This window comes from Gastrolobium bilobum, unplaced genomic scaffold (genome assembly GCF_033153095.1).
Source record: "Gastrolobium bilobum isolate Gb01-03AN ecotype WA unplaced genomic scaffold, APGP_CSIRO_Gbil_v1 utg441, whole genome shotgun sequence".
NCBI classification, from domain to species: domain Eukaryota; kingdom Viridiplantae; phylum Streptophyta; class Magnoliopsida; order Fabales; family Fabaceae; genus Gastrolobium; species Gastrolobium bilobum.
The window spans coordinates 238,157-266,110 of NW_026897808.1; the positions used below are offsets into that span (position 1 = coordinate 238,157).

General features: G+C 32.5%; 2 protein-coding genes across 2 annotated transcripts; both read left to right on the plus strand.

The window, feature by feature from the left end:
• The first annotated feature begins 1,272 nt into the window (after positions 1-1,272).
• LOC133310475 (carotenoid 9,10(9',10')-cleavage dioxygenase 1-like) lies at positions 1,273-4,902 on the plus strand. Its single transcript, XM_061511404.1, has 13 exons — positions 1,273-1,383; positions 1,469-1,606; positions 1,928-2,030; positions 2,356-2,615; positions 2,937-3,116; positions 3,216-3,294; positions 3,427-3,508; positions 3,616-3,678; positions 3,780-3,918; positions 4,025-4,277; positions 4,393-4,457; positions 4,529-4,693; positions 4,783-4,902. The coding sequence occupies exons 1-13, from the start codon at positions 1,273-1,275 to the stop codon at positions 4,900-4,902; spliced, it is 1,758 nt and encodes a 585-aa protein (XP_061367388.1).
• Positions 4,903-18,641: 13,739 nt separating this feature from the next.
• LOC133310470 (carotenoid 9,10(9',10')-cleavage dioxygenase 1-like) lies at positions 18,642-27,469 on the plus strand. The gene is made up of 13 exons (XM_061511399.1): positions 18,642-18,755; positions 18,836-18,973; positions 19,067-19,169; positions 20,803-21,062; positions 24,654-24,833; positions 25,117-25,195; positions 25,831-25,912; positions 26,030-26,092; positions 26,183-26,321; positions 26,396-26,645; positions 26,934-26,998; positions 27,110-27,271; positions 27,365-27,469. Exons 1-13 carry the CDS (start codon positions 18,642-18,644, stop codon positions 27,467-27,469), a joined length of 1,740 nt encoding a protein of 579 aa, XP_061367383.1.
• Positions 27,470-27,954: the final 485 nt, after the last annotated feature.

The following is a 27,954-nucleotide window of genomic DNA, read 5'->3' on the forward strand; positions in this document are numbered from 1 at the left end:
TGTTTATATAACTTTTTTTATTGAAAATCTTATTTAATAAAAATAGGCTATTTTGATCTATCGAACAATGCTTCTTGTCTCTTTCCTTTCTATACTTTTCTTCGTTCGAAAATCTTCCGATCATTATAAAAGTGTTAGAAATAGATTATTAAAAATTAAGCTTCTAAATTTTTGTAAATCGGAATAAATAATTTTGTTTTTTATACAAATAATTTTTTAGAGAAGGGTAAGAAAGCTTAACTAGCAGTTAGTTGGGCCAAAATTAATGGATTGGCCCAGGGAGGCAAGCGCGGAGTATCATTATCATTTTTCTGCTTGCTCCACTGTTGAACTATGAAGTTGGAGGTTGGAGTAAAATTGAGACCGCACAATACTCTTCATAGTAATGATATTTTTTATTTTCACAAATTCATCAAGATTCAAAAATACTATAGTCAATTATATTTAATGAACTCACAGACACTTATTATAAAAATAGTAACTAATAAATATTTGAAAACTCATTGATTGTACAATAATAATTCTAAAATTTGAAGTCTAACTATGCAAATACAATACTTCTGTTTTATTGTTCAACTTTTTAAGTACAGTATATGTTTCCTTTTGTTTTTTATAATGTTTTTATGTTTGATTATATGGTTCATTTTTTCTGCAGTTACTGCTGATAAGTTATCTGCAGTAAGTCAATACGACGTCGTTTTGGGGTGAAAATCATGGTGTTTTTGTAATTTTAATTTATTTTAAGATTATAATAGTCTTTATATTTATAATTTTTTGAAATTTCAATACCAAAACGACATCGTTTTGGAAATAAATGCAGATAACTTATCTGCATTAACTGCAGAAATATTTTTCCCTTGATTATAATATATCCATTATCAAGTTGGATTGCAAGGGGAATCTTAATATACTAATATAAAAAAAATTGTTTAAAGAGGCATATTCCAGTAGGTTGAAAACTCTAAATACGTCCAAAAACATGATTTCACCAACTTGCTATTTATAGAATAATAGCTACAAATAAATGGGTCTAGACTCAAGGCTCTTACCAGTTTACAAAATAATAGAGGCTTTACTTGTTTTGTTCTCCTAGTCGTGTAGTGGCTGACAACTTGACCTCTGCAATCCAAGCTTAAATAAAACCCACCGAAATCGAAGCACCATAATTAGATGTGTACAATATTAACTTTACTTTCCGTGCCATTTGAGTATATGGATTAAAGTTTCCCTTCCTGTGAATATAGACGTACCAAGCTACATTAACCAACACCTATGGCCACTTCATATAACACATTTCTAGTGAATTGCACCTTTCAGAAAAGACCCTCCTATCTCTCGGACAATTCTCCACACCACAAAGCTCTACTCTCATCTGTTTTTAAGGTATGCATATCTCTCTCTCCATGGTACAATTTTTTTTTACTATGCTTGCTAGTGAAACTGGCTGAACATGTTGTTCATTGAGCAGCCAATCATGAGAGCTCTGCCTGAAGTCCCTTTGCAAATTGATGTGCCCAAAACCATGACAAATACTGCGTCTAAATTACTTAACGCTTTTGTGGATTCATTCTTTGAATTCATTGACCAGCCATTGCTTCCATCTGAGGTACTTACATAATGAGCAAAAAATACTCTTGTTCTAGACTCTTACTTGATGCGGCGCATGCACAAAGGCACATCCCACACACACCGGAATTGATTCTCTCATGTTAAAACTTTACATGATCTGGTTATGTAAAATTTTTGTGTCTATCTCTTTCTTTATAAATGATAATTAGATCTCACCTATTTATTACATATGAAAAAACAGAAATAGATACAAAAATTTTATATAAACAAGTCACGTGAAATTTTAACATAAGAGGATCCACAGCCTCCACACACACCTTCTTTTAAATCTTTAAATTGTGTTACATTACCTATGCAGAGTAACTTTGCTCCGGTGGAGGAGTTGGGTGAAGCCATACATATAACAAGCATCCGAGGACAAATTCCTGATGATTTTCCAGAGGGTGTCTACATTAGAAATGGTGGGGACCCCTTTTAACTTTAGATATTAACGCAACATCATTTCTTGTTGAATATGATAATATAAAGAGACTAACTTTGAAACATCTTAAGCACGTAAGCATTTGTCCTTCCTTGTTGATCACTTCAAGGGTAAATAGATGCGATAAACTCCATTACCGAGGATGCAAAGTAGGGATTTTTCATTGCTTTCAATGCTTTGTATTAAAATATGGGTGACAGTTCATACAAAGTTCACATATATGTATTAGAATATGTGTGTAAGCCTACTTGCTACTTGTTTTAGCATATGTATGTAAGTTACTAATGACTACATTAATTTTGCAGGACCAAATCCACTTTTTCGAGGTCTGAAATCAACAAATTCTATCTTTGGGAGATCAAATCACATTTGGGTGGAAGGAGAGGGAATGCTTCATGCATTGTATTTTAAAAAGTCAGGTCATGGGAGTTGGACGGTCCTCTACAACAATAGGCATGTTGAAACCGAAACATACAAGCTTGAAAAACGAAGTAACAAACCATTGTTTCTACCAGCCATAGAAGGCGATTCACTGGCCATTTTGTCTGCTCATCTGCTTAACTGGGTCAGCTTACTAATCAATTTGATTCTTAGCACATTCAAAATAAGTAGACTAAGATGCTAAGAATTTGTAGTTAAAATTAGTGGACAGTGATGCAGATTTTAATAGGTTTAATCTCCAAGCCAAGGAAAGATATAATGATCTGGCTAAGATTCGCAAGTACACTTTAAAGCTAAATAGAATGCTAGTTCGTCTTAAAATCCATGCACTTATTTGGCTAACAATCAAACTCACATGTGAAGCATCAAGCAAGTGTTTGATGCCATTTTGGACTCAATTCCTAGGTAAAAAGACTCATTTAGTTACATCTTGTGGATTTAACAGTTGAGATTTGGCGAAGTAAACAAATACATTAGCAACACAAATGTCTTTGAGCATTCAGGGAAGTTTTACTCGGCTGCTGAAAGTCACATCCCACAGGAGATTGATATCTTTACTCTAAAAACTTTAAACAATTGGGATGTCAGTGGAGCCTGGAATCGACCTTTTACCAGCCATCCAAAGGTTCTTCTTTGTATAAATATTTGCAAACCTATACTCATTCTCTTTTACCACCCTACAGTTGTTTGCTCACTCTCAAATTATTTTCTTGTTCTATAACAGAAAGCTCCAAGTACAGGGGAGCTAGTTACAATAGGGGTGGAACCAACTAAACCTTTTTCTGTAGTTGGAATTATTTCTGGTACGGTTGGTCTGTATTGTAAAAGGAAAAAAAAAAAAAATTGAACAAAAATTAAGTGTATTAATTACTTGCTTCCGGTAGTGCATAATATGTATGAGATTATGACATGCTTCTTTTCCTCTCCTTTTTCAGCTGATGGAAAGAAATTGGTTCATAAAGTTGATCTCAAACTAAACAGGTGCAGTCTTTGCCACGACATTGGAGTTACAGAGAGGTAGCATTGTTAACAACTATGCTGGTTAGGAGTTATAACTTAAATTACTTACCAAAGGGTGAAACTCTGCATTGTAAAATATGTATTTTGTGGTCCTTTTTTTGCAGTTACAATGTGATCATGGATTTTCCAGTAACCATTGATCTAAACAGACTTCTTAGAGGAGGCCCGTGAGTGCATTTCCTTTTACTTGAGAACTGAATGCTTCAACTTAGAATATGATAAGGTTATAGAAAAGTTATGTGACTCAGCATCTCTTGTTTGCGTGTAGATTAATAAAGTATAATAAGGAGGAATACGCAAGGATTGGGGTAATGCCACGCTATGGTGATGCCAATTCACTCAAATGGTTTGAGGTGGAACCTAATTGCACCTTTCACATTATCAATTCTTTTGAGGATGGTGACGAGGTAAGTTACCTACAAGTAACATGTAAAGATTCTAAAAGATTTCTCATATATATGAACAAAAGGGCTGCACTAAAATTTTTAAAATATATGTGATGTGTGTCAAAAGGTTGTAGTGAGGGGCTGCAGGTCTCTTGATTCGTCAATTCCTGGACCTGACCCGAGTTCTAATGAATTTGAGTGGTTATCTCATTGTTATGAATGGCGATTGAATATGCAAACTGGGGAAGTTAAGGAGAAAGATCTCTGTGGAGCCGAAGTGGTTTATATGGATTTTCCTATGATCAATGAAAACTTCAGAGGTATTACGAATAGATATGCATACACACAAGTAGTTGATCCCATTGCAAGTTCTACTCGAGGTAACAATAGAGAGGAAAGTTTATTTATTTATTTTCTCAAGATCGAATTATAAGTAATTTTTCATATTTCCTATATAAACATTTTATAACATGGCTTTGCGATTTGGTTACTTAGACGTGCCAAAATATGGAGGCTTAGCGAAGCTCTACTTTGAAGAATCACGTGCAGAGTTCTCTATGGTAAAATAATGTTCTAACAATCCGTTTTTCTAATGGCAATTTCTTATCATAACTTGGATTTTGTGAAACAGACAGACAAAAAGCAACCTGAAGAGTCTATGAGGGTGGAATACCATATGTTTGAGAAGAATACATTTTGCAGTGGGGCTGCATTTGTCCCCAAAGATGGGGGTCTTGAAGAAGATGATGGTTGGATCATCACTTTTGTTCACAATGAAGATACTAACATATCTGAAGTGGGTTGACATTACTCTAGCATGTTATGTGTTTTGCTTAGAATTATAACGCTATTACACTAATTACCTGCTTTCAACTTGTCCTTCAGGTTCATATAATCGACACAAAGAAGTTCTCTGGTGAGACGGTTGCTAAAATTATAATGCCTCGCAGAGTTCCATATGGATTTCATGGAGCTTTCATGCCAATCTCATTTCAGACTCAGTAGCACTACGTTTTTTGTATCACCAAGATATGCCTTAAAACCTAGCAAAAAAATTAAAATAATGTTATTTAATTAAATAATTACATATTTATTGCAGTTTTGAAAAAAATTACGGATCTATTGCACTGTGACGCCTCATTGAAGCGTCTCACCCTAGGGGAAGACGCCCAAATGGGGCGTCTCTCGTGTGGCGTTGACACGTGTCACTTTTTTTTCAAAAAAAAAATTAATTTAATCATAAAACTTCTAAAGGCCATAACTTTTGACTCGAGTATCCAAATCAGGTAGTTCTTTTTTGATTCCACATAACTTTTCGAGATCTACGCAATGACATCTCATTTGATATATTTTATTTCTCATGAATGTTTTTCAAAAATAAAATTACCTAAATTAGGCGTGATTGCCTCTTGATTGAAACTCAATTTAGACGTGATTGGTGATGTGTTACGTTTTGACACGTGTTGACACATGTCACATTTTTAAACTCAGAAGCCTCTGAGTTCTGCGTTTGTGATTTAATACAAAAAATAAATCAAGATTTACCCAATGGGTGCAGCTCAGTTGGTAACTTGGCGCTGAGTTAGTGGGGTTGGATATGTGTTCGATTCTCGCTGAGTGCATTCTTGGGGAGGGGGCTGAACCTTTAGCCATCACTGTTTCCGTTCCCCCGCACTCCGGATTAGTCTCATAGCCGGCTCAAAGAGTCAAAGCTCGTGGGGATACCGGAGGGAGCCAACTCGTCTCAAAGAGATAATTAGGGTTGAGTAACTCCAAAAAAAAAAAACAAATCAAGATTTAATGTGTGATTTAAATTAAAAGTAACAATTATTATTAATAAGGAAAACAAAATAAAGATTTGATTTTTGATTTAAACTCAAATATACATATAATTTGAAAAACTATTGGTGAGAAATAAAATATATCAAATGAGATGTCATTGCGTAGATCTCAAAAAGTTATGTGGAATCAAAAAAAAAAATTACCTAATTTGGATACTCGAGTCAAAAGTTATGGCCTTTAGAAGTTTTATGATTAAATTAAATTTTTTTTTGAAAAAAAAGTGACACGTGTCAACGCCACACGAGAGACGCCCCATTTGGGCGTCTTCCCCTAGGGTGAGACGCCTCAATGAGGCGTCACATGTGACGCCCTTTTAGGGCGTCACAATGTGCAATAGATCCGTAATTTTTCCCAAAACTGCAATAAATGCGTAATTATTTAATTAAATAACATTATTTTAATTTTTTTCCCCTTAAAACCTATGGTCATATTTCTCCCCTGATCAAAAGGCAGAGGTGAAAGCAACTAGATGTATAGTGGTGTAAAGTGTAAACTACTTCATCCAAAGCTGTTCATTATTTCATAATGTGTTAATTTGGAGTTTGATCCCTAAGTTGCAGAATTATGTCATTTATAAAAAATTAAGCCATGTATTTCAAGTTGTACTATAGCATTGGAAAAAGCTAGTATATTACATTTTCCGTTTTGTTTTGGGTGTCAATTAGCACTGAAGCACTTCAGTGCTAACGAAAAGATAAATATCATTGGGAAACATGTATGTGACAGCATCAACACCTATTGGAATGAACCTAACCGCATCAGAGAGATAAACCAAACCTTAATTGCCCTAATCCCGAAAAAAGAAAAGCCTGACTTTGTCTTCCAATTTTTCCTATTGCCCTTTGCAATGTCATATCAGCAAGATCATCGTCAAATGCATGAAGCCCCTTATGTGCGAACTTGTTTCCCCAAACCAAGTTAGTTTTGTCCCAAAAAGAAATATTCATCACAATATAGTGATTGCCCAACAGCTGGTCCACTCGATGTCCAATGTGTTTCAAATATGAATGGGTATTAAAGGAGTACAAGAAATTTATTTAGAAATTGCTTTTAATTTTTTCTTAAGTTCATTAAATCTTTTTATAGTAACTTTTTTTCTACTGATAAAAAATTCTCAAAAAATGTCTTAAATATGTGTCAATTTGGGCAGCTCGGCCAAGTCTTCTATCTTTTTTTTTTTTAGAATAATAATTGGAAAAAAGGACAAAACAGCTATTACAATTAGAGTTGGCAAAACGGGTTCGGCTCGGCGAGCCAACTCGCCCAACCCGCCAAACGAGGCGGGGTGGACTGAGTTTTTCAACCCATCTCAAAAACGGAGCGGGCTCATTTTTTGGCGGGTTGATGGCGGGCATAGGCGAGCCGAGGTGGGTCAGTGTAAAATAGGCTCAGACTGGCGGGCTAACCCGCCTAACTCGCCAAATGGGGTGGGGCGGGCTGAGTTTTTCAGCCCACTTCCAAAAGCGGGGCGGGACGAGCTGGCTCATTTTTTGGCGGATTGATGGCGGGGCGGGGCGGGCCGCCCACTTTGCCACCTCTAATTACAATCTAACTAGTCTAGGTGTAGAGACACCCAATAAATCATTATGCAGCAAAGAAACACATCCCTAAGGGGGTTCGTCGTACGTGACAGTACTCCAATCTTGGGCAAGGGAGCTGTTTGCCATCCTGTCAACAACAAAATTGCTTTCTCTAAATGCATGGTTGGTGACACTCCAATCTTGGCCAAGTCTTCTATCTAGGGCAAGAGTTAAGAGCCCACAGTAACAGGCCACAACAACAATACACTCCTCGGAGCCCAGTGTTTAATTGACATATGCGGTCTATTTCTCAGCTCAAGTTGTCTTGATAAATTGATATGTTAATATCTAATAAATGTCAAATACACTATGTTTTTATAACCGAAAATATATTAAATGATGTTAAAATTGATCAAAGACATAGCATATTTTATCAAATGCAAAAGGTATTTGAGTTTTTATAATTGGATGTGATTCTGACTTAAAATTGTTTCAGTTTCAGGTTTAATAAAATGTTAAATCAGAACAATGATGGATCAATGAAGCCGTAAGAAGCCAAGACTTTGAGTAGAATGAAGAATTAAAAGACAATTTCTCATATTACAACTCGCTAGCTTGCTCGCTTCAGCGAGCAAGTCTAGTGAGCAAACCCTAATTTCAGCCTCAAGCTCGTTGACTTGCTTGCTTAAGCGAGCAAGGCTAGGTGTAACACCTCTTATATATCCGGCAATGTTATCATAATATCGTATTAAGCTGCGCTTAATTAAAAATGCGGAATTACTTTTTCTTTTCAATTATGATGCCATTAACATTACCAACTTGCTTAATAATCAATTAATAAAACAGATTCTGTATGTAATTGCAATAAAACAGCTAACTGAAATACCTTATAACATAGATAATATGAATGTGGCTCTAGTCACGGAGCTACAGCAATGTAGACCGGACCATCTAACAGTTTATACAACTCCAATCTAAAAGTACTAACGGAAAGTGTCATGGACAATCCCCATGCTCACTCAAATAAGGCAACATGCCCAACATCAGTCTCAACAACAACATATCATAAATAGCGGAAAACATAAACAGCATCCAAATCTGGTCATGCTAACATAAAGCAGTAAAACATAATCAGCTAAGCTCCGGCCTCCTGCCGCCTGAGGCATCAGTACCCATACTACCTGATCCTGAAATAAGCATTCCCCAAACGTGGGGTAAGATCTCTAATCTAGAAATCTCAGTAAGTCAGTGAGTCCTTAAGGATCTTCCACCCCAAGCTCACTTACATGTGCAATATAAGTTTAAAAGCAGTTTATCATTTATCATTTCTAAAACAATGCAATGCAGCAGATAATCATGTCAAGTGTGTCAATACTAATCTACTGGCCAGAGACAGTGCAGGTATACGTCTATCACCTACACACCGTGCAAGTACCACTTGCATTCACCCCGGTACACCGTCTTGTATGACGTTACATACTCAGGCTTCTCGTCAAGATGAAACAACACATGCATATTAAAAGCCATTACATGTAAAGTTCAATCAACATATCAAATATCCAAAAGCATGTACACAGCATGCATAAACCATACCCCCATGGGACATGGTGGAACCACAACATGGCTAAACCGAGGACACGAAAGCTTACCTCTAAGCTAGCTATCCAATGCCACAAGCTCAAAGTCCAATCACAGCAGATCACAATCTGATATAGACCAAATATAAATCAATAACATGTACCACATGCATACAAATAAAAGACAACGCCTTTTCATTATGCTTTACGTCTTAAGGCTTCTCACCAAGCCATAAGCCCTTAATCACTTGATTTTGACTTAGTTTAATTAAAACAGCAATTCAACTTCACCAATCTAGGGTCCACAAACCCCCAATAGCCTACTGTCCTCACAGCACAGCTACTGTTCTTCGAAATCCAAGAATATCCGGATATTCTGCGGGACCATATCCGGATATGCAATATCCGGATATCTCGCTGGACATATCCGGATATGCAATATCCGGATATCCAGAATCCCATATCCGGATATCTGATATCCGGATACTCAAAACCCATATCCGGATATCACATATCCGGATATTTCTCGGGCACATATCCGGATATTTCACGACAGAATGCAGAAAATGCATTTCGTGAAAATATCCTTCCAAGGTTCCATTTTTAACACTTAATTACGTTAAAGCATGCATCTTTATACTGATTAAGGTCCACACCCCAGTTGGTTACTTGATTAACCCTTTAAACATGCAAAGATCACACCTTTAATCCATTAAAACACAAGCTCAAGGTAGGTACAACTCACCAAAGCTCAAAACAAAGGTTGGAGGTGCTCTTGGAACTCACAATCAGCTCCCAAGGTGCTGACTTAAAGGGTGCACGAAAGTACCACCCAAGCAAGGATCTTTCTTCACAAAGGAAGCTCCTTGAAGCCTCACAAGCCAAGAACAACACTCCTCAACAAGAATGCCACCAAACCAGAAAACAACTCAGCTCCCACAGCCACCACAACTCAGAAAAGGTGCTCACCTTTCACTCACAAAGATGATTCCCACTCACCCAAGGTGTTTTAGTGAAGAAAAGGAGAAGAAAGGCTACAAGGGAGGTTACACAAAGGTGGAGAAGGCCAAGGCAGCAGCCACCAGCTCCAAACTCACGTAGAGAATGTAATATGGCCTAGGGTTTAGTGCCCACTAAGGCTTATATAGTGGTTTAACAATTAAACACACAATATTAACTTTAATTGCTACGCTTAGCATTTTAATCCCAAACTTTGGATTATGAAACTACATAATTTTCTAAGATTTATCATATTTTTCTTATAATTTTCTGAGCACCTTTTCGGTACGCGCTTTTCCAAGCCAAAACCGGTTTCTAGCACCAGTTCTTATTATCTGGACTTGAAACTCGTTTTACAAGTCCTACATATTATTCTAGTAGTTAACATGTACTTACTTTAATTTTCCGGGACACTTTTTCGGTACTCATTTATACCGACTAGCAGAACCGGTATCTGCACTTTTCTTCCGAAAAGCAACTTGCAGCATTATTACTCACTTACTATAATTATTAAAGCCTCATAATAATATTAGGGTCAATTATGGAATCATTTCCTAATTTTGCATAATTTATTAATTAAATTCCTTAATTAACGGTGCAAGTTCTTACATTCACCCCACCTTTTTAGGATTTTGACCTCAAAATCAGAAACATACCTGGTCGAAACTCGGGGTACTGCCGGAGAAGCTCGTCCTCACGCTCCCAAGTACACTCCTCAGGAGTCCTTCCGGTCCACTGCACCTTGACCATCGGAATGATCTTGCTCCTCAGCTGCTTCTCGCAGTTATATAAAAAGATCCACTGCACCTGGACATAGATTGTTGTAGTACACTTAATTACTACAACAATCTATGTCCAGTTAAAAAGATCCACTTTTTTAAAAAATAAAATAATTTTTTTATTAATCCAATAGGCTACTAAATTTTACATGACCTGTTTCCAAAAAGTTTACGTGACCTAATTATATAAAAAAAATTTGTCTATCCCTTTTCATAAATATTCATTTGGCATTAGAGCACTTTTCTATGCGTTTAACCAATGGTTGAACATAATTGTAGAGATTGTCAATGGCAGAGTTGTGATAATTTTTTGTCAAAAATAAAGACAAAATTATATATATAGGAGACAAAATTTTGACCAAAAATATTTCTGTCAAAATTTTTTATGGAAATAATTTCCGTCAAAAATAATAACAAATATATACGCTGTTTCAATTTTTGATGGAAATATATTTCCTAGAAAAAATCTTGATTTTTTAATTTATATTTCTCTATATTTTACCTGTTTTAAAAATATAATGCACTGTATATTTATTCGTGTAATGATTGAATGGAATTTATAATATGAGAAAAGTGTGTGTCATTTCAAAAGATATAAAATTATGTCATTTTAAGTGAGAGAAAGAGACAGATAAAGGAGGAGAGAACGTGAACCAAAAATAAATAAAAGTGTGGGTCTCATCTCTTTGTGAGAGTAGAATGACACAAGTTGTATCATTTAAAAGAACAAACATTTTTCCTTTATAGTTTTTGCCATTATCTATATCAACATGGTCCTTATAGAAGTACACATAATTTTAACCAAATCTATCAATAGCCACCCCTATAATTTACATTTAATAATTTGATTATTTAGCGTCTGTGCTTTAGGGAGATAAGAAATGACTGACAAGTAAGACACTTGCCAATACGAGCAAAAATTCTTAAGAAAAAATAAAATCTTTAGTAACATCATGCAACTCAACATGACATTATATATACTTCCATATATAATGTCGCAACTATGCATTTGAGAATTTAAATTGTAACAACCTTAGGAGTAATATGCGTAATAATTATAACTCCAGCTGAAATGTTAATATTTTGCTCTATTATGTTAATAATTATAACATTATGCAACTCAACATGATGCAACTCAACATGACATTATATATACTTCCAAGTTTTTTTACTCATATTACTCCTAAGCTTTTTTAAAATGTTAATAATTATAACATCATTTGAGAATTCTCAATGATGTTACTAAATATTACATTCCGTTGAAAAAATTCCGTTAATTAACGAATAATTTAAAAGATTATAACTCCAGCTGAAATACTTATCCAATCTATATATATATATATATATATATATATATATATATATATATATAAAGGAAATCCATTTATTGGAAAGTCAGCTGATGTGTCACTCCCTGCTTAATTATGAGATTTGTGTTCACATTACATGGCATTTGGAAACTTTCCTTCTTTGGTAAATTGGAAAAAAGTATTTCTTTTAAAAATCCAAATTCTTTTTAAGATCGAAAAAAAAATTCATTTGTGGTGGCAAACAAGTCATTGAATGTCCCACTGCTGTCCACATTGAAATTACTCAGCCCTTTTAATTGTTTTCTACGTTGGAATTGCTCAGCTGATTTAAAATTCGAATTTTGAAATGATTTCAAATTTTGAATTTAAAATATGGATGGTGGGAAGAGATTTGGAAAGTTTTGGGTGACAGACAGCTCATTTAATCTCTGACTGGTTTTCTTTTGTTGCTTGCGTCTTAATCCTACCAAGGAGGACTAGAGGATTAAGGTTAAGGTGGTTCGATCTTGGAAGGTTCATAACTTTCAGCGTAAGGATTTTGATGACAATGTTGAGATGGTTATGTTGGATGAACGGGTAGTGCTGATTGTTTTTTTAATGTTTTAAATTTTTTCGTCTCTGTTGTGATTTTAAATTTCTGTGTCTGTTGTTATGATTTTTGTTTTTGTTGTTTGAATTTTGGCTTTCACTTTTTTTGTAGGGTGGAGGGATCCATGCTACTGTCAAAGGATCTTTGTAGGTCTGAAAAAAAAATCTGTGATGGAGATGTGTATTTTATCAAATTTGTATCAGCAAGTAAAATAATCACAACATTCCTTAAGTCTCTGGTTGACCCAAATGTACAATGTTGATTTATTCATATGAGATGTCCGTTTTTATTCATTGAAATGACTGTTGTTGGTTGTTATTTATTACAGGATGAAACAACTTTCGATAATGCTCAAGAAAAGGAAATTGTATCATCAGAACCAGAAAAGGCTCAGGTAATCCATCATTTGAATTTAAATGATATGTTATCAATAATATGTTTGATTACTTCATTGTCTAACATGTGTACTTAACGTAATCTTTTTATTTTGACCTGAGATACTGCTGATGTTGGTGATATTTGTCTAACTTTGTTGACATCGGTGATGAATTCTCATGATACTAATGTTGAGGAATTTAATTGTTCAGTTGTCCGAACAGCGAAAAAAATAAAGCTTGAAAAAGAGTTATGTAGTTTCTAATTTATATTTCTATTTTGATTCATAAGAAAAAAAAGGGTTCGTTGTTGTCATCTTTGTTGGGGTATTTTTAATTTTTTTTCGTGCAAATGATGTCAAAACCATTTCATTTGTTGACGTAGGTTCAAATTACTGATTTTTTTATTTTGTTACATCTTTTTAAATAGGTTTGATGCAGAAGTGTATACAAACTCGCAGTGAAGGGAGCAATTCTGACCGAAGCAGCATATTTTGTGTTTCAGAAACATGTTTTTCCAGAAATTTGTAGTATTTTATAACTCGATATTGAAGTGTCTTTTTGTTTATGTGACATTTTTGTTTAGCTTCTTATCAAACTGCATTTTTTAATAACAAATAAACAGAGAAATACTAATTTTCAAGGGTCGTAGTAGTACTAAAGATTGCAAATGAAAGTGTAAAAAATACATTAACGAATTTAACATTAATTAAAGTGTATATTATGATTTTTTTTTTCTATGATGTTATATATGTCCATTTTTTCTTGGGCAATTGTTAGCCCTATTAATGTTGCATAAAAAAATAAAAACATTAAAAAATATTGTAAAATAACAAAATTATTTATATTGTAAAATAAATTTGAAATTTGGAACTAATTTAAATGGAAAATTATGTGAATAATTTTTTGTGGCAGACAACTCATTCAATATCCCACTGCATTCTACATTAGAATTTCCAAAATAATCATAACCCAACTCTTCTAAATTTTGAATTTATGTTTAAATTTGAATTTTGAAGTTGAATTTTTAACTCTGTAATGGTGGAAAAACTTTTGGAAATTTTTTTGTGACAGACAACTCATTTAATGTCCACTACTTTTCTTTTGTTGTATATTATGAGTAAAAAAGATCTTTACTTTTTTTTGTTGTATATCCCACTATTTTTTCATGGGTAATTGTTAGCCTTATTAATGTTGCATAAAAAAAATATTTAAAAAAATATTGTAAAATAACAAATTATTTATATTGTAAAATAAATTCAAAATTTGGAAAAAAAAATTAAATGAAAAATTATGTGAATAATTTTTTGTGGCAGACAACTCATTCAATGTCTCACTGTGTTCTATATTGAAATTTTCAAATTAATAATAACTTAAATCTTCTAAATTTCGAATTTATGTTTGAATTTGAATTTAGAATTTGAATTTGAATTTAGAATTTGAATTTTTAACTTTGTAATGATGGAAAAACTTTTGGAATTTTTTTTTTTGGCAGACAACTCATTTAATGTCCCATTACTTTTCTTTTGTTGTATATTATGAGTAAAAAAGACCTCTACTTTTCTTTTGTTGTATATCCTACTTTTTTTTTTGCATGGATAATTGTTAACCCTATTAATGCTGCATAAAAAAATAAAAACATTAAAAAAATATTGTAAAATAACAAAATTAGTTATAGTGTAAAATAAATTCAAAATTTGGAAATAAATTAAATGGAATATTATGTGAACTTGATATGTGAAAAAAGAGTTCAACATTTGATATTTATGCAGTGGAAAAAGATATATATCATAAATTTGAATTTAATATAAAATTATAGATTAAACAATAAAATATTTAAAATTATAAAAATACATTTATAGTCGATAAAAGTTATTTAAATTTTAAAATTTAAATGCCAAAATAAGAAATGGCATAATTTATACTTTACAAAAAATAAATAAAATTTTTAAATATACATGTATAACCAATTAAAAAAAATTTAACATAAACATTTTAAATATACATTAATAACCAATTAAAAAATCATAAATTAAATAGAAAACAATTATATAAAAATATGTATAATTAATATAAAAAATTTAAATTTTAAATTTAAATAATAAAAGTCGTGTGTCATTCTGTAAAAAAAATTATTAAAATTAAGGACTATAAAAATGAAAATTTTAATTTAGTACATAAGAAAGAAATTAAACTTTTATTTTTTTATTGCAAGAGTGTAATTAACACAAATACTTGCAAAATATAATTATTTATATAAAAAGCTGACAGTTAGAGGTGGAAAACTGGGCTCGGCCTGGAGGGCCGACCCGCCTTTATATTTTATAATTCAATTGAAATTTTATTCTTCTTCTTTTATAATTAAATTACTAAATTTGATTTCAATTTTTGTAAATACAAATTTGTGAAATTCCAAAGACTAACGACACTAATCCTTGCAAAAAAAATTATTTATATAAAATGCTGACAGTTAGAGGTGAAAAACTGGGCTTGGCCCAGAGGGCCGGCCCGCCAATATATTTTTATAATTCAATTGAAATTTTATCCTTCTTTTTTTACAATTAAATTACTAAATCTGATTTCAATTTTTTTAAATATTAATTTGTGAAATTTTAAAGACTAACGACACTAATCCTTGCAAAAATAATAATTATTTATTATTATTTTTTAAATGTGATTGCAATAAATAAAAGTCTATCTCAAAGATTAGTGTAGTTGCTTTGACTCTGTTTATATGCATTTGTTGCAATGTAAGCAAAAAATATGACTCATACATGCTTATTTGATTAAGTTGCATTCAAATCCCATTCTGATAACATTTTTTTTTGCCCTTAAAAAAATTTAATCCAATCTTTTTTTTTGTTGATACTATGACTTTTGGGTGTTAACATATTAGTGTTACTTATTTAATGGGTTTTTGTCTTCTGTATCGTAGGCACAAGGAACGAAAATCACACAGGAAATGACATATTTAGTAAGTGTTGAACTCATCCCTCCAATGATTGCTACGAAATGACACTGAATGAATAGCGTTTTCATATTATAGGTAAAAGTTGATCTTTTAAATTCATATTTGTTTGGTGTTATTGTTACCTTGATTTTGTTGATGAATGTTATAGTTAACAATGATTTGTATGCATTTTTCTTTTTATATCCCTTCCTCATGTTAACATGGTGTATTATAACTTATTATGGTGTACTATGATGTAGTTGTATGCAAAATTAATTATTCCTCTGAATAACAAATTTTTGTTTGTGGTTGATATTTGCAAAGCACTGTGTCAATGCTGTAATTTTTTCACCTAAAATATAGAACAAAATAACAACGTAATTTTTTGTAAGTATAAGATTTGCAGTGCGATTAACCAACCACGGCGGACGACAAAAAATTTGATCTTTTTTTTCGTGCATCGCAGGAGTAATATACTAGTATAGTACATAACATCGATCCTCTAAAGATAATTAAAAACTTAAGTACTTCTCAAAGACAACGGTTACATGAACCAACAACGAACACTTTCCTCACAGTAGTGACTTGTTTGCATCACAATTGAACAGAGAGAACAATCATAGATGCTATGTATAAGCAAAGGGATTGCTAATAATGTCTGGAAATGCCAGACGGGAATAATTCCAAAAGTGGAATAATTGTCACGGGAATCAAATTGGAAAGCGAATCAAATCAGCCATTGCCTTTAACACATCCTCACACACCAATATATGATCTCATCACTAAACATGATTATTGTACCTAACGGAAATTCATACAATATTCACTTAAGCCTGTTGTCCTATTTAGTTAACTTTTCATATTTAATATTTAATATTTCTTTTTATTTGATTTCTTTTAGCCTTCTTGAATAGTATGTTTCTAGCCGGTATCCCTTTATCGCAAGTCTTTTTGACAAATATTTTTTATCCCGTTGATCATATAAACTAACAAATATTAGTAACTTTTGTTTTCTTTACATAAAAAGTTTTGGATGAAGTCAGGGAAGCCTCTTCCATTTTCAATGTTACGACAAAATCACTAACTTCATCTACAACTTATAATGAGATTAGATATTACTTATTATTGAAGGATTAATATATTGAAATTGAAATTATACAATTATCAACATCAACATCAACATCAATAACACCTTTATCTCAAATTAATTGGGGTCGGTGGTAGATGAACCAAATAAAAAATGCGAAAGGATTGAAAAATAAAAATAATAAAATAAATAAATAAATAAATAAAATAGTAATAATATATATATATATATATATATATATATATAAAATATTTCTACAGCCACTTTAGATAAGGTTATATCTACAGCTATCCCTTTTTAACTAAGTATGACCGGTCATACTTAGTTATAACAATAAAGCTGTTCTTTTTTTCTCTTTCCTCAGACAATGTCGGCTGACATGGCGGAGAGAGAAAATGCAATTTTAATGTATGACCAGTCATATTTAGTTAAAATAGGATAGCTGTAGACAACCTTATCTAAAGTGGCTGTAGAAATATTTTTCCCATATATATATATATATATATATATATATATATATATATATATATAAGTGAAAAAAGAAGGGGGAAAGAAGAAAGGGGGGAGATGAAGAGGAAAAATGACTAAAAATGGATCATCTAGAGCATAGGAATAACAACGGGTCTAACCCTCCACCATGCATATAGATTTTCTCCATTTCGTTCTAAGGCATACCGTCCGCCAATCTATATCCCAATCCTTTAAGTCTTGCTTTACTACCTTCCCCCAAGTAAGTTTCGGTCTACCTCTACCTTTCTTTGTGTTGAGCTCTTTTAACAAACTTCTGTTCTTATGAGAGCATCCATATGCTTTCTCATTACGTGCCCAAACCACCTCAATCTATGTTCTCTCATCTTTTCAGCCACCGGTAGTATACCGACCTTTCGTTGAATATCTTCATTTCTCATCTTATCCATCCTCGTATAACCACACATCCACCTTAACATCCTCATATCTGCTACTCCCATTTTATGCTCATGTTGTCTATGTGCTGGCCAACAGTCAGCTCCATATAGCATTGCAGGTCTTACTGTTGTTCTATAAAAATTTTCCTTTTAACTTAAGGGGGATTCTACGGTCACATAAAAACCCATATGCACTACGCTATTTCATCCACTCTGCTCTGGTTCTATGATTTACATCCTCATCGATCTCTCCACCTTTTTGGAAAATAGATCCCAGATATCTAAAAGCATCTTTCTTGGGTACCTCTTGACCAAGTAGGTGCACGAGATCTTGGTCTTCATCTCTTGCTAGAGAAAACTCACACTTCAGATACTCAGTCTTGCTCCGACTTAATGTGAATCCTTTAGATTCCAGTGTGCTTCTCCACAATTCAAGTTTTCTATTAACACCGTCTTTGTTCTCATCAATAAGCACAATATCATCTGCAAAAAGCATGCACCACGGCACTTCCTCTTGAATATTTTTTTGTTAGTTCTTGAATATTATACAATTATCATGAATGAAAATTTACCCACTTCTTGTTGCTGTATTAAAGTAACTAATTAGATTCACCTTATATAAAGAAAACCTAAAATAAAAATATATCATGTAACTTTACATATGCAAAGATTAATTTATGGAAATTACGAAAATATCATTGTTTCAGTTAAAAGTAGAAGGATCGATTTGTTAATATAAAAGGCTTGCTTTCGTTTACTATATATTTATCAAGCTGGTTGTAGCTAAACGCAACTAGTGAATGGAAACACATATGGCAACTTCATACATGGTTCTTGCAGTGAATTCCTCTGTTCAGAAACGACCCTTTATTGTCCCACATAGGTTTAAGCACTCCATGAGTGTAGGACTTTCCTCCGTATTCAAGGTAATTAAATCTGACTCTTCATGCATGTTAAAACCTGACGTCGTTTATGTGACTTAAATTGTCGTTCACTTCACGAGCAGCCAATCTTAAGAGCGTTTCCGCAAATTCCGCTGCAAATGGATGCATCGAAAACCATGACAGACATTAAAACTAAATTCCTTGAGGCTGTTGTGGATTCATTATTTGAGTATGTGGACCAGCCACTGCTTCCATCTCAGGTGAGGTATCTAACAAAGTGTTTTCATCGATCCCAGTTATATATTCTATCTATCTATAATTTTAATTATTTATTAATGAATAGTGTTTTGCAGAGTAACTTTGCTCCAGTGGAAGAGATAGGGGAAGCCACGCTTATCACTCACATCCAAGGCGAAATACCACAGCACTTTCCAGAGGGTGTCTTCATTAGAAATGGTACACCCCATACGGACCTTCTACCTTTCGATCTGTGCTTAACAAGATTATGGAAAAGGGAAACATGAAAATAAAATTATTTCTTTCACGCTTTTTTATATCAGCTTTTACATCACTTTTCTTTTAGTTTTGCTCCTGAGTCCAAGTGCATAATTATTAATAAAAAACTACATCCGCAGTGTTCATTCATGAAAATTTATTAGGTTCATAAAAATTTTCACTTTTAAATTTCCTGGGCAATATTTTATTCCGTTTACATCTTACACTCACTCACTCCTTCCTTTTTCTTCTTCTTCTTCTTCTTTTTTTTTTTTTTTTTTTTTTTTTTTTTTTTTTTTTTTTAATTCCTACCAAGCACAGTGGTATAGATTAAAGAAAACACCATTTGCAATTAGAATAATTTAGAAACAAACAAGTCCCTGTCCCTCGATCGGTGACATTTCGGCAAGTATTTTTTTGTTCGCTACTTATCGTTCATTTCAAAGGTAAATTGGTCCCCAAAACAAGCTCTATATCAGTGACAAAAAAAGCTAAGGAATTAACTATGATTAGAATTTTTATCATATATATAATTATTTTTCACACACATGACTTATGCAGTCTATCCATACGTACGAAACAAAGGTCAAAACAAAAGCGCATATTGTTTTAGATATTCATAATCAATATTTTGTTACTTGTAGCTAAAAGTTCTTTGAAATTTGACATCAAATCTCAATCGTTGATTTTCACCGATCAACGATTATTATTATATATATATGGGATAGGATCCTTTGACACCAGTGTCAAATTTTGAAATTTAACACTAAATCTTAAACATTAATTTCTGCCAATCAACAGTTATTGTTTATTAGGAATCAAACTTATTTTATATATATATATATATATATATATAGAAGTAGGATCATTTGACACCAGTGTCAAATCTGAAATTTAACACCTCATCTGAGAGTCGTTAGATCAAAAAAGATCAACGACTCTGATTTGTAAGCATGTGATACCATTGATCTTTTTCTATCTAACGGCTCTCAGATGAGGTGTCAAATTATAAAATTTGACACCAAATTTTGTAAGCATGTGACACCATCGATCTTTTTTGATTTAACGGCTCTCAAATGAGGTGTCAAACTTCAAATTTGACATTAGTGTCAAAGAATCCTATCTCATATATATATACATATATATATATATATGTATATATATATATATATACCCACACTCATCTCGTCTCGTCTCTTTTTTTTTATAAAGGTTCCAATTTTATTTTATTTTTTCAATTCATTTCATATGTATGTATTTTCATAAAACTGGAAATAAGAGTGATTGACTCTAGTATTTAAGACATATATAGCTTCATACCAAGTGTCTGTTGTGTTTAACATTTACTCTTAGTTATGATCTAATAGGTTAAATATCAAATCAATTATTATAAAAAAAAAAATATCAAATCAATAAAATACTTTTTACCACAATGGGAATGAAGAACTAAAAATAAAAAATAAAAACTATTAATAAGCATGAATTTTGTTACGTATTCAACCCTTTCAAGATTTAACCAAGGAGAGTAGTAACAGAACATGTTGCTATTTTTTTCATATTCATATACTTACATGTATTGCTATATATACGACAGGATCAAACCCACTCTTTGGGGGATTGAAATCAACCAAGTCTATCTTGGGGAGGTCGACATGCTCTTGGGTTGAAGGGGAAGGAATGCTTCATGCTTTGTATTTCAAGAAGCAAAGTGACGGGAGCTTCACTGTCGTCTATAATAACAGACACGTTGAAACTGAAACTTACAAGCTTGAGAAACAAAGAAACAAGCCTTTGTTTCTCCCTGCCGTAAGAGGAGATTCATTGGTCGTTTTGTCTTCAATTCTGCTAAACCAGGTAAGCATTTTTTAGCACATTCCAAATAATTGACCTTTGTTCCAACGACTAACAAGCACAAATTAGTCTAATTTAAGATTATAAAGTGCCCAATTAATAAGGAAAGATATATTGAATTAACTAATAATAGCAAGTGGATTTCGAAAGCTAAATATATTAATTTATACCCTGGCCCTAGCTATTTTCGCCTAATAGCTTTGCATTTATACATGAGTATCATTTATGTATTCGCTTAAAGTTGTCGGTTTTTCCAGAAACTTTAGATGGTACAGATATCATCTTTAGTTAACTCCATTGATTTACTAATATATGAAATTTTAAACATTTTTCCACCTCATTTTCACTTTTTATTTTTGGTAAATTTTCTATGAGAATCTTAATATCTCTAAAACATATAATTCTTACAACTTATGTCTAGAAAATGTAAGAACTGATATTTATCCTTGTCTAGATTAAGATCTCAATATCTCTATTGAGAACCCTAACTCTTTTTATTCCTATATGGTTGATCAGGTCCTGCAAGAATATGAGCAAATAATTCACAATACACACAAAACAATTTGAGATAGATTTTATTGAAAAGTAAATTAAATCACATAAAGTTTCACATTGGATTCGTAACTCTATCTACAAAGGAAATTAGCCAAACATGATTGGCTCAAACAAAACAAGAAAAGAAAACTAGAAAGAGTCACAGATTTGGTTGTGATTGATCTCCATGATGATACTTCGATCTTCCTTCCGCCTTCTTCCTTGATCACTAAACTCTTGAAATTCACCAATCTCCTTTTCTAATTTTCGAATCCTACTTTTTTCTCTTTCCAAAAGCTTCCTTTTGTATTGATGAGACAATATCTTTTAAAATCCCAAAGAATCCTCAATCATATCCTCACCTTAACTTAAAATTCAAATTCAAATATGAATGTCTTTCCTAGTGTTAGTAGCGCCACCAGCGCCATAAAACAGTAGCCTTCAAATGACCACTGGGCTACTAGCGCCACGCTCGCGCTATTAGCGTGGAAAACTGGGATCCATCAGCGGACTTGGCGCTCCTATGGTGCTTCAAGCGTGGAGACGCTTGAGGCGCTAGCTTGCTTGACAAAATTTATTGCTTTTTCTTGCTTCTTCTTAAGCTCTTCAACTTTAGCTTCTTGCAATGGGTCAAAATCCATACAAAACACAATATTTTTGAATGAGAATACTACTGAGAGTATAATAACACTTTAATCACAATTCTCATGTTTTTTAGTTATATTTAGATCTATTTCATGATCGATTTAACCATTAATAATAGCAAGTTGGAAGCTCATCAATACACTTATCCTAATACTTGAGATATAAATCTTCACAAACATGGTCATCAATTATTGAAGACATCTCTTGAAATAATAGTATGTTTCATAGTTAGAAATGAAGGTAGTAAAGTGAATATTGTTCCAGAATCACTGGCTACATATTTGGATTATGTGGTTGGGGGTTGTCATGTTATTTCTGTTTGTCTTGCCTTGGAGATTAGGCTGGTTCATATTGCTGAATATTTTCGTCAAACATTTCTTCCAAATTTGATTGCCTCTCATTTTTGGTATATATGTTATTGCAACTTTTTATGCTCTAGTAATTCTTTCTGTTGGTCTTCGAGCCTCTGGCCTAGTTGTTTCATGATATCGAGGACCTACTGGTTGGTTTCAAAAATTTGTTGATATGAGGGTTGGTCAGGTTAAGGGTGAAAGTTGGGGAAACAGATGAAGTAGTTCTCCTCTGAGAGGCTTGACAGGTTTGGTTTCTGGATTTGTTTTGGGATTTTGTCATCTTGCTCCTGGTGTCAACCATGCTTTTAATTTGTTCGGTGTGGGAGTCAAAATTTATTGTTTTCCACAAACAACGTCAATGATCAGTCCAATAACTATTGGGTTAGATTACACACTTTTGAGCTTGCTTTGAATGGGTTGGGCTTTGGATGATAGGTTACTGCGGGATGTCTAGCTAGCTGGCGGGATGTTTTGCGAGATGTTTGAGGTTGGAGCTGGTACTTTGAAGTAGCTTGAGGAGATTGGGATGAGGTACTTCAAGGCACTCCAATGCTCAAGTCAGTAAGTATTCAAGCGATTTAAGTATTGATGGGAAGAGATCATACTTGGGCTTAGTACCTCCGTATTTATTGTAGATGAGCATCTTAATTATGTCGCCTTGGTATGACAACATTCATTTCTATTGGTGGATAGCAATATTCTTTGCAGCCTATTCCCTAAGCGGGATGTCTATAGGCTAAGCTCTCGTAGACATAGTGGCAAGGAGGTGCCTATCTTCTTGTCGTTGGTCATGAGGAGGTAGTAACACTAGCTGATGTCGTATAGCTGTAATTGATTGAGTGATTCGTTTCGTGTGTCAAGCAACTGCAGAAAGACCAAGTTGCATGGGATGGCCGCATTTCCTTCCCTATTAAGCAACAATCTTTGGGCCTTTTACTGTTTGGGCTTATGTTCAAATCAAATCCGATGGCTTGGGACACCACTTTTTCCATTTTAGGGCATAAAGGAAGAAATAAATTAGGTGGTTTTAGTTTGAAATTAAATGTGCGCTTCTGAATTTTGTCAGTTTACCAGGATCATTAATTTTTTTTATGGAACTTTTACCAAATATAAAAAGTAACATGTGAGGCTAGTGGCGAAGATTTGAATAATTTATATCACAATATAAATTCAAATCTAGTAACGTTATATTAAGAAAACAACACGTGAGAAAATATTTCGTATGATAATAAAATAATGGGAGCCTACTTAAGATGGTATCCTTATCATATCAGATTTCGCGGCATCGAAAATATCACCCTTATATTATCAATTTAATAATAATTAAACATTTGAATTAATAATAAATAAAATGAACATGTATAGTTAATCTATTATATATATTTTAATGACATACCTTACATACTTTCACTCCCACCAAGAGGTGGAATTCACATCTTTAAAAAAAAATTCCCCTCACACTCTCTCTCTCACATTATTTATCTCTTTCTCTCACTTAAAATGATACAACTTTTTGTATTTTAAAATGATACACATTTTTCTCATATTTTAATTTAACACCAAATTCTAACCGTTGATTGATGAAAATTAATATTTAGGATTTGGTGTCAAATTTTTTAGTTTGATACCGGTGTTAAATGATCTTATATAGGACTTATCGTTTCTCAAGCTGCTTGAGATAATCTTATCTCCGGCTACTAAATCATAACCTTACGAAGATGGATCAATGGTGATAAAGAAAGAGAGAGAAAAAGAGAATCATAACCATTCAAATGTGAATTAATTAATATAAAGAGATAAATAAATAAAACGACATAGTTTTGAGATAGCCGGAGATAAACTTATTATATATATATATATATATATATATATATATATATATATATATTATATCATTTTTACTCATTATTATATGCTTTATATCTATATCTATAAATATGTATCTTTATTATTTTATTTTTATTTTTTTCTTTATTATATATATAAAGTTTCGGTATAATAGTTACTGGTTCGTTGAAGGTCGTCTCACGACTGATGAATTATCTTCTTGTGGATTTCACAGTTGAGATTTGGAAAAATCTATAAATATTATAGCAATACCAATGTGATAGAGCATTCAGGCAAGTTCTACTCGGTTGCTGAAAGCCACATCCCACAAGAGATTGACATCTTCACACTTAATACTTTAAAGAACTGGGATGTCAATGGAGCCTGGAATCGTCCTTTTTGCAGTCACCCGAAGGTTTGTCAATATGGATTTGATATATTTTATCTCCTACATATATAAAAATGTGTGAAGTTCATGTGGGACCATATGAAGAGAAAATCAAGAAAAAAAAAAAACACAAGTTTCATATACTTTTATGCGTGTATAAGAGATAAAATTATCTCCTATAACAGGATGAGAGATATTAAATCATATATATATATATATACACACACAAAACCTAGCATATTCCCATGCATTTTGAGTTTTCAGCACTCCGCTTACTACAAAGTCTCGTGTTGTGTTTTACACTTTACAGAAAGTTCTAGGTACAGGAGAGATGGTTATGTTTGGGGTAGATGCTACTAAACCTTTTCTTGAAGTTGGAATTGTTTCTGGTATGCTCTAATTTCCTAACAATTTTGAAGAAATATTTAGTGTATATTTTTTATGAGCAAAGACATATTTTAATCTTAATTTTTAAATTGTAAATTTATTTTATTTTTTAAATTAATTCTGCTTATTTTTTATAACTTTAATTGTTTTTTATTTTGATATCCAAACTGTTTTAACCCCGTTCAGACTTTTGAACTCGAAATCTCTTATTAAATTGAAGAATCTACTTGCCAATTGAACCAATTTTATCATTTAAGCTATATTCTTTATATTTTATTTAAGTTATTGTGCATACAGTTTTTTATAACTAATTTTTTTTAATTTGAAAACATCCAATTAAATGCACAAAACCAGTAAAATACCTAACTCAAGCCAAAAGAATTATATTTATAGTTTTATATTAAATACTAAATTAATAAGTTTATATTTGTTCGAGACGTTCTCTCAACTAGAGTTTATTAGTCTTAAATGGTGAATAATACACAAATGTCTCACATATCGATCTATACTAAGAAATTTATTCCATCATATTAAATTATGAAAAATTAATTCAATCCAAAATTTTAGTTATTAGATAAATACTCATATGTCTGTAACACTTCCATGAATAGCATGCCTTTTTGTTAACCACTTTTAGCTGACGGAAAGGAATTGGTTCATAAAGTGGACATAAAACTAAACAGGTGCTGTCTTTGCCATGAGATAGGTATCACTCGCAGGTAATATTCATTATTAATCCATCAAATGGAATTATAAGCCAGGCTATATCAAGAAGAATGACACCGCACATATGCAAATTAATGCATTTATTTCTGTTATTTTGGTTTGTATTCTAGGTACATTGCGATATTGGATTTTCCACTGACAATAGATTCAAACAGACTACTAAGAAGAGAACCGTGAGTAAACAAACACACATATATATATATATAGACTATGATGATAAGACCACAGAGAATCTCTGTAGATGAATAAATTTTTACATGTAGATTAATCAAATACGACAAGGAGACATATGCGAGGATTGGGATAATGCCGCTCTATGGTGATGCAGACTCAATTCAATGGTTTGAGGTGGAACCTAATAGCACATTTCATCTCATCAATTCCTTTGAAGATGGTCATGAGGTAACTTATCCATTGTAGTATTTGAAAATTGTGCAACAACTTTTTCAAATACACGAACTGAGTATTCTATATAGGTAGTGTTGTGGGGTTGCAGAGCACTAGATTCACTAATTCCAGGACCTGAAGATGGTCTGAATGAATTTAAGTGGTTCTCTCGTTGTTATGAATGGCGATTAAACATGAAAACTGGGGAGGTTAAGGAAAAATATCTCACTGCATCAGAAGAGTTTATGGATTTTCCCGTAATCAATGAAAGTTTTACAGGAATTAAGAATAGGTACGGGTACACCCAAGTGGTTGATCCCATTGCTAGTTGTGCTGCAGGTAATTATTTTAAGGGAAATATTACTCTCCTTTTGCATAAGATTACTTCTCTCCTACTCTCTCACTTCGATTTCCGCACCTCACCTTTTTCTTTTTTTTCTTTTTTCTTGTAATGGTGGGACCCACCCATTTTATCTCTACAACATAAGATACCTATCTTATGTTGAAGGAGAATAATAAAACCCTTATTTTAAACTAGTTTTTGTTATTCTATTTAACAATTACACCCTTACTTGTCGTAAATCAAGATTTTTATCTTATGAAATGGTTTCCTGTTTGAGTATTTAGACATTCCGAAATACGGAGCTCTAGCCAAGCTACATTTTGAAGAACCATGTTCAGAATTCCTTACGGTAAATTAAAGATGGCTTGCAATGAATTGAAAATCCATATGCTATTGACTTTGTTTTTATATATATGTTTTTTCCCTTAAACTATTACAACTTTTTAAATGCGTAAATCAGGGAGAAACACAAGAAGAAGAGCCTATAAGGGTTGAATATCATAGGTTTGAAAGGAATGTGTTTTGCACTGGATCTTCCTTTGTGCCTAAAGAAGATGGTCTTGAAGAAGATGATGGTTGGATAATCACTTTTGTTCACAATGAAGACACCGGCATATCTCAAGTGAGTTCATTCTGTGACATATATGTATATTATTTTAATTGATCTTGCTCAGAATCGTAATTAATAGTTATATCCTTTTTGTTTTTCTTGCAGGTTCATATAATTGACACAAAGAAGTTTTCTAGCGAGGCAGTTGCGAAAATCACCATGCCTTGCAGGGTTCCATATGGATTTCACGGAGCTTTCATGACAATCTGATCATTTTAGGCGTAGTAGCTTTTTGTTGCAATTTTTGTATTAATTTGTAACTCTAATCTAGGTATTGCCCATTTTTTATGTTCGGTCATGTGATTATCTACTCAGCGTTATTATAAATAAATAAATAAAATATAAGAAACATAAATACATTGACCTTGAGAGAGGAATAGATGTATAATTGACGCCGGCCAATAATAAACAGAGATATGATCATAATATTTGCTAATTTTTCTTCCTTTTCTTTTTTCTCTTTTTTAACTAGTCAATGCACCAGTAAATTTTACAGAATACTTTAGTCTATATGTTATGTGTGTTTTCTTATCGGTTTCTATTTTAATAATATATTTAATATAAATTCTTTTGTATGTTTTTGTGTTAAATTTTGATTCATTTTTAAGGATAATTTAAATTTTAATGAATCATTATTGTTTAAATTAAAAAAAAATCATATATTACCTTTATAAATAGTTTCAATAAGTCTCACA

Excerpts from the sequence above, each read along its gene's own strand:
- LOC133310470 (XM_061511399.1), top strand. The coding sequence starts at position 18,642 with ATGGCAACTTCATACATGGTTCTTGCAGTGAATTCCTCTGTTCAGAAA. Across the intron at positions 26,093-26,182 it reads AGACTACTAAGAAGAGAACC|ATTAATCAAATACGACAAGG; the intron begins GTGAGTAAACAA and ends TTTTACATGTAG. Across the intron at positions 27,272-27,364 it reads AAGACACCGGCATATCTCAA|GTTCATATAATTGACACAAA; the intron begins GTGAGTTCATTC and ends TTTTTCTTGCAG.
- LOC133310475 (XM_061511404.1), top strand. The coding sequence starts at position 1,273 with ATGGCCACTTCATATAACACATTTCTAGTGAATTGCACCTTTCAGAAA. Across the intron at positions 4,278-4,392 it reads CATTGCAAGTTCTACTCGAG|ACGTGCCAAAATATGGAGGC; the intron begins GTAACAATAGAG and ends TTGGTTACTTAG. Across the intron at positions 4,694-4,782 it reads AAGATACTAACATATCTGAA|GTTCATATAATCGACACAAA; the intron begins GTGGGTTGACAT and ends CTTGTCCTTCAG.